Source organism: Elephas maximus, chromosome 15 (assembly GCF_024166365.1).
Source record: "Elephas maximus indicus isolate mEleMax1 chromosome 15, mEleMax1 primary haplotype, whole genome shotgun sequence".
Lineage (NCBI taxonomy): Eukaryota > Metazoa > Chordata > Mammalia > Proboscidea > Elephantidae > Elephas > Elephas maximus.
This window is the reverse complement of record NC_064833.1, coordinates 43756356-43768859: the sequence shown is the minus strand read 5'-3', so window position 1 is coordinate 43768859 and position 12504 is coordinate 43756356. Positions and strand designations below refer to the sequence as shown.

Below are 12504 nucleotides of genomic sequence, written 5' to 3'. Positions count from 1 at the left end.
CAAAACCTGTCATTGAGTTAATAACAGTTGGCAATTCCTTTTTTTTTTCTGAAGCTAGTGGTGAAAAGCTTCATAGGCACAGAGCAACATTTGGCAATAAATTAGTTCAGCTTGTTTCCACACGGCTCAAAAGTCTTCGTTTGTTCCGTCATGAAAAACAAACTTTCATTTGCTTGAAGCAGGGAAAAATAAATGATTTTCCTTTGCACATTTTGACAATTTAATTTTTAGCATGCTCATATGTTAATCTTTAAAAGAAATCACTGACTACTCTTTTCCCTGTTTGACTTTAGTCCCTGTGAAGAAAAATGCATTTTTAGCTTTTAATAGAAAGAGCCAATTTTTCTCAAAAGACCAAAAGTCCCAAAGAAAATACATGTGATTTAACACATTACTGAATGAGGTCAAGCAAAAGATTTTCCCTGGACTTCTCTAAGCATGAAGTGGCTTATTACATATCAGATAATGACAGTCTTACAATATTGTTCATTGGAGGCATGGGTATAAAATAGGTGACTAAATCCACTTTCATTCCTATGACACTAAAGTCAAGAACTGATCACTTTTAATGACGCTATGAAACAAATGTGACTTATCAGTTATACAGCCCTATTTAAAAAGCAATAAATTATGAAGGCAAAGTAAACTCAACCAGAGTAGTAGAAAATGTTACCTGGATTACTAAAGCTCACAGAAATACCCTAACCAAGGTGTTCTCTGATTAACTAGTGGAGTGTCATGGTGGGTGGTAGCCGGTAGTATTGCTAATAATAACTACTGACATTATTGCGCACTGGTGGCGTAGCGGTTAAGAGCTCAGCTGCTAACCAAAAGGTCTGCACTTTGAATCTACAAGCCACTCCTTGGAAGCCCTACGGGGCAGTTCTGCTCTGTCCTATAGATAGGGTCACTATGAGTCAGAATTGACTCGACGGCAACAGGTTTGGCTTTGGTTTGGTTTTATTCAGCACTTATTATGTGATAGACCCTGTTCTAAAAGTTTTACATATACAAATTCATTTAATCCTGTGAGGTAGGTCATATTATCTTCATTTTAAAGATGAAGAAATTGAGGCTTTAAAATACTAACTTTGCTAAGGCATACAGCTCTCTGACTAGAGACTCACCCTCAACCATTACACCACAACACCATATCAGGTTGCCTTTGTTAGAATACTGGCCCACCACTTACTAGTTATATGACCTTAGGAAGTTATTTAACTTCTCTAAGTATTAGATTTTGCTCTGTAAATGGGTTGTTCTTACATTTAAATGAGGCTCTCCATGTAAAATATTTAACATATACCTGGCATGGGTAAATGTTGAATCAATGTTAGCTCTTTTGAGAAATTAGTAAGGACCCTAAAGAACATTTTTTTTTTTTTAAAGAATCTATTTCTATAATGGAGTGATTCTGCTGAACTCAGCTCTACTCTTACCTAGCTTCATGAAGGGGGAAAAAAAGGAAGAACATATTGACAATGTTTTTTCTTATAACCAAATCTTTATAAACCATTGCTTTTTTTAGAAAGTGTGTATGTGTTTCGTATCACTTATGTACATTACATCTTTGTATTACTTCTGTGTAGTGAAGAACTAACTTTACTCAAAGACAGGTCTGGCCTTTATTTTAGCTCCTAGGAGGTAACCTCTAAACTCTTAGCATTTCCTGAGTGATAGGAGTGTCTTTGTTATTCACGGTGCCCCTAGCCCCTGACCTAATGGTTTATGCTAATGAATGAACACCCATAGCTTTCGATGGGGGCAGGCCACACCAGAAAGACTAACCCTGTGATTAGGGGGTTGGGACTTTGAGCTAGGTGATAGCAGCCTAGTCTCCAATATCAGCCCAGCCCCTGGAGAGGGGAGCAGGCTGGAAATTGTGTTCAACCGTGTGTGGGTGATGATTCAATCAATCATGACTACTTAATGAAACCTCAATAAAACCTCTGGACGCTGAAGCTTAGGTGAGGTTCTCTGGCTGGTAATACTCTGAATATTGTCACACTTTAATACTGGGAGGGTAACGTCCCTGGGGACAATGGAAGCTTTGCTTCTGGAACTCTCCCAGACCTCACCCTATGTGTCTTTCCCTTTGGCTGGCTCTGATTTGTATCCTTTTGTTATAATAAAACTGTAATCATAAGTGTAGCACTTTCTTGCATTCCAGTTGTTCTAGTGAATTACTGAACCTGAGGGTGGTTCAGTTTATAGCCAGCTGATCTGAAGTGACGGTGGCCCTGGGGATACTTGAACTTGTAGCTGGTGTTTGAAGTGAGTGAGGGAATCTTGAGGAGGGTTGTGCCCTCTGACTGTGCAATCTGCTAAACTCATTGCCAGCTCAGAAATTAAAGTTACCATAAAAATGATGACAATTATACTGACAGGGCTTTACAGTTCTCAAAGTGCTTTTATATGAATTATCCAATTTGATCCTCAAAGCAAACCTATATATTTGTCAGAAAACTGAGGCTCAGAGAAGTTGAGTAATGTTAGGTAGGCCACTCAGTGGATAGCAGAAGTTGAATCCAGATTTGAACCCATGAGGGTGAGTTTGTATCATCTAATGTTGAATTAATTCATTGCTTCTAGTAATGTTTAGTTGATCTTGGATCTTCTAAGCATATAAGCAAGCCATCTGCATATATTGATAGTTCTCCTTCTTCCTTTTCCATTGTTATGATTTTCATTGATTTCTTCCTAATCCTCGTGGGCACCAGTTGTTGTACAATATTAAGTAGAAACTTACCTTACCTTTTTCTACTGTTGCAACATGTCTTATGCTATTCCCTCTATAAGCCCTCCTCCAAATCTTTGGATGTTCAAATTCTATCCAGCCTTCAGAACTAATTCAAGTGTTACCTCTGCTCTAAAAGATTGTTTGATCTTCTCAGGTGAAGTAATCTCTCTTTCTTCTAACAAGTGGTTCTCAACTGGGGGTGATTTTATCCCCCAGGGGAACTTTGGCAATATTTGGAGACATTTTTGGTTGTCATAACTGTGGTGGAGGGTGTTACTGCCATCTAGTAGGTTGAGTCCAGGGATGTTGTAAATACCCTACAATCCACAGGACTGCCCCTCTCCCCCACAACAAAGAGTTGTTGTTGTCCTTAGTTGCTGTAGAGTTGATTCCAATTCATGCTGACCCTATGTGTATTTTTTTTTTTGGCGGGGGGGCTCTATGTGTACAGAGTAGACTGCTCCATATGGTTCTCTGGGCTATGACCTTTCGACAGCAGATTGCCAGGCCTGTCTTTCAAGGGATCTCTGGGTGAATTTGAACTGCTAACTTCTCAGTTAGCAGTTGGGCGCTTAACCATTTTCACCACCCACCACATGTAGACACCTAACAAAGAATTATCTAGCACGAAATGCCAATAGTGCCGAAGCCGAGAAAGCCTGTTCTAAACTAAAAGCTCACAGCATTATGTTACATGTCATTTCTACTTTTAAAAAACTTATTTATGTACAGATTTTATATTTATCATAGACTATAAATTATTTGAAGGCAGGGATTCTGTCTTAATCATCTTTTTTTATCACTGATATTCAACATAATTAGCAAATTTCTCCTATGTATCCATCTGTACTATCTCATTAAATACCTTAGATTAACTACAAAAGATGACATATGTTAGGTAAAATGTGTTAAAGTTTCCTTAAGACAGCTAATAAATGAGAAAAATAATGTAGTACCTAATTTTTTAATTTATAAAACCCAGGCATTGGCCATTCTTATTTCTGATTCCATACATTGCTTTAAGGGATTCCATCAGCCACAATAATAATAATAATAAAGGTTATAGAAAAATAATATATTTGAAAAGAGACAATCCACATATGAATGTATTTGGAAAAACGCTTTAACCATGAAAAATTTGACAATGTTGACTAAAAACTCTACTGGCAGAACCAAACCAAGGAGGAAAAGAAAAAGTGAAAACACTTTCAAGACATTAGGCTCAAGGGAAGCATGATCACTGAAAACAAATGCTCAACAGACCAACACTGGTGTCACATTTAGAGCTCAAACTTTTTTATAAAAAATATGATCTCCCTGGAGGAGAGTAAGTATTGTTTTATTTCAAGTACCTAAAGTATCTGTATTCATTATTATATGTCAGCAGCCATTCAGACAGGGCTTGTCAACGAAGAAAATATGAAACCTTATAATTCTTCTCAGCAATGGTATTTCCAACAACAGCTAGAAGATACAATCAATAAATGACGGCTTTGCTATATAACAGAAACCATTCTTACAGACAGGAAAGCTACTGTTATTTTCCACTAATAGCTACATTTACAAATACAATTCTGAAGAGCAACTTTCCGTATTACTTTCGGAAAGAGCTAAATACAAATTAGGTAGTTGGTGGGTACATCTAATATATAAATATTAACAACATTAAATATATATTAAATAACTACTTACCTAGTAAGTCTGAGCCTCTCAAATTTTCTTTCAGAAAAATAACAGAAATAATAGCGCTACCTATAAAGAAAACGGCCATGAGTAGTGTTTCCAGTAGAAAAACATATATTCTGCAATGCTAATTCAAAGAAGTTAAGCAGTTTGTGTCCTATGCCTGACTAGCTGTGTCCTGGTCAGAGGCACCCAGCAATTGTAGCTGTAAGAATGCCTTTCATCTCCCTTCACGGTTGAGGATACATGGAAATTAGCCTAGTTCCCACTGGGCCTAGTGGCTGGGATAGGGCCTGGTATGAGGGCTTAATAAAAGTTTACTAAATAACTAAACAAATGATTGGGAAGAAAGAAGAAAGGCAGAAAAGAGCTGGAACGGGCATAAAAGCATGAAAAGGCAGAAGAAAAGGAAAGTGGGAAAGGATAGAAACAAGGGAGAAAGTCTTAACTTTTTTGTAATTGTAAAAATACAGATAACACAACATTTGCCAATTTAATGTTTTTCACATGTACAATTTAGTGAGATCAGTTACATTAACTATGTTGTAAAATCATCACCAATTCCATTGCCAAATTTTCCATCACCATAAACAGAAACTCAATGCTTCCTAAAAAATGCCTCTCCTTTCCCCTTTCCTCCCACCCCTGGTAGCTACAAATAAACTTTGGTCTTTATACATTTGCCTATTCTAGATATTTCACACAATAGTTGTCCTTTTGTGATTAACTAACTTCACGATGTTTTCAAGGTTCATCCATTTTGTAGCATTTATCAGGAAGAAGTCTTAACTTTAAATATGTCCCAAACTGAAACTCATTATTTCCCAGGATCTCCTCCTATAATCCCTACCCCAGTTATTACTACCTCCATACACTACTAGGAAACCCTGGTGGCATAGTGGTTAAAGAGCTATGGCTGCAAACCAAAAGGTCGGCAGTTCAAAGCCACCAGGCATTCCTTGGAAACCCTACTTGGCAGTTCTATTCTCTCTGATAAGGTCACTATGAGTCGGAATGGACTCAACAGCAATGGGTTCTGGTTTTATACACCGCTAACACCAGAGTCCTGAGACTCTTTTTTTTTTATTATTGTACTTTAGATGAAGTTTTACAGAACAAACTAGTTTTTCATCAAACGGTACACGTATTGTTTTATGACATTGGTTAACACCCCCACGACAAGTCAATACTCTCCCTTCTCAACCTTGGGCTCCCTATTTCCAGCTTTCCTGTTCCCTCCTGCCTTCTAGTCCTTGCCCCTGGGCTGGTGTGCCCCTTTAGTCTCCTTTTGTTTTATGGGCCTGTCCAATCTTTGGCTGAAGGGTGAACCTCAGGAGTGACTTCATTTCTGAGCTGAAAGGGCGTCGGGGGGCCATACTCTCAGGGTTCCTCCAGTCTCTTGTCAGGCCAGAAAGTCTGGTCTTTCTTTTGGAGGTAGAATTTGAGTCTTGAGACTCTTGATAGTCTCTCCTCTTCTTCACACTACACAGCAGACAGGCCACTGGGTCTGCGAAGTCTATGTTTCAGTCTCTCTCCTTCATTCCCACTGTCACTGACTCCCTCAAGTAGCTTCATCTCCGACTTAGACCCTTCCTCAGACCACCACCGGAATAATCTTTATAAAATGCAAATCTAACGTCAAGCCTCAGCTTTAAAACCTTTTAATGGCTTCCTGTCACCTACAGGACAAAGGCCAAACTTCTGAGCATGACAATCAAGGGCCACCATGATTGCTCCTGCCACTTCTCACCATGTTTGTCCTTATCTTTTTTTATATTTTACACTTCACTTTTAGTAAATAATCACAGTTCCCAGAATCCACCTTCAGTTCTATGCTCAAGGGCCTTTACACGTGCTATTCCCTCTGCAACTCTGCCTCCATCCTCCTGAACAACTCCAGACTCAAGCATCACCTCCAAATTCCCCTAGGCTGAGCTGACCACTCCACTGTTATGCCATGATTACCTCCTGTATCATTACACCTAAGATTTATTTTCATTACCTCTCGGTCAGTTTGTTGTACTATGGTGGCTTGTGTGTTGCTATGACACTGGAAACTATGCCACAGGTATTTCAAATACCAGCAGGGTCACCCATAGCGGGCTAACTTCAGTGGAGCTTCCAGACTGAGATTAGGAAGAAAGGCTTGGGCAATCTACTTCCAAAAAGCAGCCAGTGAAAACCCTATGGATCACAAAAGAATACTGTTCAATATAGTGTGAGAAGATGAGCCCCCTAGGTTGGGAGGCACTGAAAATACACAGTGGCCACAACAATGGACTCAAGCATACCAACGACTGGGAAGATGGCGCAGGGCTGAGCACCATTTCTTTGTCCTACACGAGGTCACCATGAGTCAGAGCTGACTTGACGGCAACCAACTAAAACAATAAATGCATTAAAATTTCTATTTCAGATTTGGATCAAAACAATTTAGGAAAACTAATTTCACATACTAGAACATCAGAAAAAGTATGAAAACCAAGGCCCCCCAATCACTGACTTCCTTTGTAATTAGCTAAGGAATGTTTCCAAGCAGAGGAAGATAGATTAGCAATAAAAAGCAGGAGAAGTATTGCTAAACTAAAACATATGAAATGCATTCCAAGATAACAATCCCTGAGATGATCATTTCTCAGCAAAGGATTCCAGTAAGGGACACACTGCTTACGTGGAATAAGGAAATCTTAAGAGCTATAAGGAGACATAATGATAATCTCCTCCAAGTCCTAAACTTTGTAATTGGTAAACTGAGGTCCAAATAGATTGTTTATTCATTGATTCATTCATCTAACAAACATTTATATTACAGATGAGTTGGAATCATTACCCTTATTTCCTTATTCCCAGTTCAGGGCTCTCCTTAGTACGCTACACTCCATTGCCTCCTTTGAAGTAAGAAAAGACATCATTTTTCTTCTCTGCTTGTTGCTAAACCACAGATTCATAAATAATTTTACTTTCAGAAGGAAGAGAGAAAAATGTTATGAGGGAGATAACTTCATTGCTAGATGCAAAAAGGACATAATTGGTAACAATAAACTTGAAATATACTATATGCACCAAATTATATCAATCGTTATAAAATAATTATCAGAGTTTTGTGAAAAATAAATATAACTTTTACTTTCTACTAAAAGAATTTAGAAGTCTAATGCAGTTCCACATTCACCCTATGATATCTTTTTTTCTGTTTTAAGAGAACATGAGATTTTCTGTAAAATTTTTAGACAAGAGGGGATTTTTGGTTTTATTTATCTAATTTTGAAAAAGTAATGAAAAAAGAACAATCTATGAGATACATTTACTTTTAACTCATTTATCTTGCAAAATATGGTTAAGAAGACAGTATCTGGGCAACAGCTAATAACATGACTTCTAAGGAGAGTAGTAAATTTTTAAAAAATGAGAAAAAATACATAAAATGATGTGCTCCCATAAATTTTTGAAACTGAGATCTGTCAAATTCAACCTTCTCTAAGTAGTTGCTATAACAACAACTCTTGCCTAATGACCACCTAGAATGGGGGAAAAACTATTATACCTTTATTCCTAGAATAAATTTCAATATTAAAAATTAGAAAGAGCATATCAAGATCAAGGATTTAAAAGCATTAAAACAGAACGCATGTGTAAACTAACCAGATTTGTGCAACCCCCAAACCAGAATCATTACCACTGAGTCAATTTCGACTCATAGCAACCCTAAAGGACAGAGTAGTACTGCCTCATAGAGTTTCCAAGGCTGTAAATCTTTTTGGCAGCAGACTGCCGTATCTTTCTCCTACAGAGTGGCTAGTAGGTTTGAACCACTGACTTTTCAGTTAGCAGTGGAGTGCCACCAAGGCTCCTTAGATTTGTGGTAGGTATGATTAAACTGTAGTTATTGCTGAGTATTTACGTAAGCACTCACAGTATTGTGTGTAATTTTTGGCTTGGGACATATGTGGGCAGAGGCTCATAAATTCTTTTCTATTCTGTCCTTCACAGGACACTGGTCTATAGAGTGTTCATAGAAACTGGTCTACACAGAGTGCTCACAGACGCTGGAGTATACAGAGTGCTCATGGACAGTGGTCTACACAGAGTGCTCACGGACACTGGTCTACAGAGAGTGTTCACGGACACTAGTGTACAGAATTTATATAGTGTGCTCACAGGCACCACTCCACCCAGAGAGTGCTCATAGACACTGGTCTACGCAGACAGTATGCATGGGCCATGATCAACACAGAGCACTCATGGACCCAAGTCTACACAGAGTGCTCACAGACAAGTCTACAAACTATGTTCATGGACACTGGTCCACACAGAGCGCTCTGGTCTACACAGAGTGTTCACAGGCACTAGTCTATACAGAGAGTACTCACGGACCCTGGTCTACACAGTGTGCTCATGGACACTAGTCTACTCAGAGAGTATTCATGGGCCCTGGTCAACACACATGCTCATGGACCCTGATCTACATAGACTGCTCACAGATAGGTCTACAAAGTATGTTCATGGACATTGGTCTATACAGAGTGTTCTGGTCTATACAGAGTGTTCACAGGTACTAGTCTGTACAGAGAATACTCATGGATCCCAGTCTATACAGTGTGCTCATGGACACTAGTTTACTCAGAGAGTACTCATGGAGCCTGGTCTACACAGAATGCTCATGGCCACTGGTCTACACAGAGTGCTCATGGGCCTTGGTCTACACATGGAGTACTCATCTTGGTGCTTAATTAATAACTACCTATTCAGGAAAAAAAAAAAATAGATATGAGGAAAACCAAGAGGAAGATGCTAGTTCTCCTAGACACTCAAAAAAATGTCAGAAGGTTAATAAAATGTCCTTCTGTTCACACAGTCCTTCCTCTAAGGAGCAAGCTCTGTTATCTTCTCAGGCAAAACCTAGCACCCATAGCCAATGAACTGTTATTCTTGGCAGGTGGGAAGTGTTCACAAAAGTTGATGCCCGCCCACCTCAAGTTTATCAACAATTCATGGTGGATGCAGTTGCCCAAAGAACCATCTCATCTTGGGGCCTATAATTTTGTTGGGTTTATAAAATTTGTGACCAGGGGACCCAATCTGAGCTGTCTTCAATTCATTTTACCTCATTATCCTCAAGGAAATGCTCAGTCAGAAGGGAATGGGCTGATTAATGAGGATGCCGTGAATGGAATGTGGACAAGAATTAGCCAAAAAGACCTCCCTGCTCTTAATTACTCAAAATGTGACTCCAGGTGAAGAGGTACAGGTCCTACTGAAGAACTGTCAGAGCCACAAAGCTGTATATGGCAGCAAGGCCCTGAGCTGGGAGGGTTGGAACACCTGGGTTTTAGTTTGGGCTCTATCAATAACCAGCTATGGAATATGACACACATCAACGCATTAGCTTCTGGGTGTCGGTTTCCTCACTGGTGAGATAAAACACACGAGCTATGTGTTTTCTAATTGTTCTTGCTCCAACATGTATAGATAGCCATTTATTATAAATAAGAGCATAGAGTTCTTTGTGTTTTTCCCAACGGTTGGCATATTTGAAGGAAAAGTAAGAGACAGGTCCTCTGTTCTCCAAAATGTCCATGATCTATGTGTGCAGATATGGCTGAAAACGCCAAGATTTGACCCATTGTCCTTTCTGTACTAAGTGCTGATCTGTTTTGAATCAGGTATTCCCACCAGTATTGACGGAAAACCAACACCATAGTGGATACATGAATGGTCAAGTACACAAATAATTCACAAATGAGGGTAAGCAAACACATAGGAAAAAGTCCAACTCCACCAGTAACAAAAGAAAGACAGTTTAAAGCCAGGTGCTATTCTACACACACAACTTTAATGCTCAGAGATGATAAGGAAGCAGTGAAGTTAGCTAGTATTTGTGTCATTGCAAATTGATATAACCCTTCTGAAGAGTGATTTCATGGTTTCTGTCAAGGTCCATCTCACTACTCAAATTCTTTAACTCAGTAATTCTGCATCTGGGAATCTATTCTAAGGAAGAACCTAAATATGGAAAGCGTTTCAAGCATAAAGATGCTCACTGCAAAACTGTTTTCCAATTTTTAAATAGGCCCAGTGAAAAACTGGCACATTCTAAATGGTTGGCAATAATGGACAGAATATTATGCAGTCAATAAAAAGTATGGAAAATGATAGAGCGATATTGAAAATGTTTATGCTGTAATGTTAGAAAAAACAATTGACAATTGTATTTATATAATAATAATAATGATGTGGAATGTATACATAATGATGGTGGTTTATTCTACTAAGAGTTGGACATGGAATAATTAACTCCTTCTATCCTCCTGATGGAATTCCTGGTGATGTAGTGGTTATGAGTTTGGCTGCTGACTGTAAAGGTCGGCAGTTTGAATCCACCAGGCACTCCTTGGAAACCCTGAGGGGTAGTTCTACTCTGCCCTATAGAGTTGCTATAAATTGGAATCAACTCTACAGCAATGGGTTTGGTTTTTGTTTTTTTATTCTCCTGACATCTCTACGAGATAGGTGTTCCTATACTCATTTTACAGATGAGAAAACTGAGGCTCAGAGAGGTTAAGTTCATTACTCAGTGTCACACAGTGACTCCAGAGCTGGGTGCTAAACCACAACGGCCATAAAAAAAATCCAAACCAAACCCGTTGCCTTTGAGTCAATTCCAACTCACAGTGTCCTATAGGAACGAGTGGAGCTGCCCCATAGGGTTTCCAAGGCTGTAATCTTTACAGAAGCAGACTGCCACATTTTTCTCCTGTGAAGTGGCTAGTGAGTTTGAACTGCCGACAGTAGGCAGCTGAGCACTTAACCACTGTACCACCAGAGCTGCTACAATGGCCAAACTGCATTAGAAAAAAAAAAAGGTTGAAAGATAACATATGAAAGGCAATATACCAAAATTCAAATAGTGCTATATAGGAGTAATGGAATTAAAAAAAAAAGAAAGAAAGCAGGAAGGCACATTCTTCTACTATTCATAGGCTAAAGGACAAAAATGCTTCTTCTAGAATTTTTTCTGGTGCAAAACAGTGCTCCCATAGGGCAGTTTATTAATGTATTCACTTGGCCTTGAAATTCTCATACTTTATGTACAGGAAGAATCTCAGCAACAATTATAATGGACTGACTCACATTAGAGAGTCATCTCTTATCTTTTAGACCATATGATGGTTAATGTTGTGTGTCAAGTTGGCTGGGCCATGATTCTCAGTGGTTTGGCAGTTATGTAATGATGTAATTTGGCAGTAATGTAATGATGTAGTCATCCTTCATGATGTGATCTGATGTGATCAACTAACCAGTTGTAAGGGAAGTTTCCTTGGTTATGTGGCCTGCATCCAATATATATATATGGACGTTCTGGCAAAACTTGCTTGCTTCCTCTGAATCCTACATCTGGCTCGTCATCATCTGACTTCTGGTTCTTGGGACTTGAGCCAGCTGCTTGCCATATTGCCTGCCAATCTTGGGATTCATCAGCCTCTGAGCCTGTGAGCCAGCAGCCTGCTGTCTTACCTGCTGATCTTGGATTCATCAGCCTCCACAGCCCATGAGACAGTGGCCTGCCATCTGACCTGTCTCTCTTGGGTTCATCAGCCCCTTTATCTGTGTGAGTCAGGAGAAGTTTCCAGCCTGATGCCTGACCCATGGACTTGGGACTTGCCATCCTCTACAGCCACATCAGCCATTTCCTTGAGATAAATCTTTGTCTCTCTCTATATGCTTCACTGGTTTTGCCTCTCTAGAGAACCAGCCTAAAACAGACCATTAAGAATCACTCAAGTTAGCAGTCAGACTACAGATCCATTCTGGATAAGGTTGACATAAGGAATCCTATACATGGGCATTCTGATTCAGATTTCCAGATGAAAATAAAGACATGTAAGTTTCTCACTGGTTTCAGACAAACCAAGTCTAGACATGGGTGAGGGTGCCAGGCATAAGTATATGCCCTGGTATTGAACTTCCTAATGCTTCCTGATTTACTTAGGAAAAAATCCTAGTTTGTCCTTCATGTGCCCCCTCTCTCTGACATCAGTTGGGTTATCAGATGCAGCTTAAGGCCTGGCCATTATTGTGGA

At 39.3% G+C, this 12504-nt stretch overlaps 1 protein-coding gene across 2 annotated transcripts in view; it reads right to left on the bottom strand.

The window, feature by feature from the left end:
* NIPAL2 (NIPA like domain containing 2) overlaps nt 1-12504 on the bottom strand; it is an 85622-nt gene that overhangs the window by 39634 nt on the left and 33484 nt on the right. Inside the window, exon 4 of one of the 2 annotated variants that reach the window (XM_049853784.1) lies at nt 4433-4492. The exons of the other annotated variant lie outside the window; for it this stretch is intronic. Coding sequence (XP_049709741.1) covers nt 4433-4492 — 60 coding nt within the window. The remainder of the gene's footprint in view (nt 1-4432; nt 4493-12504) is intronic. 2 annotated transcript variants of the gene reach the window in all.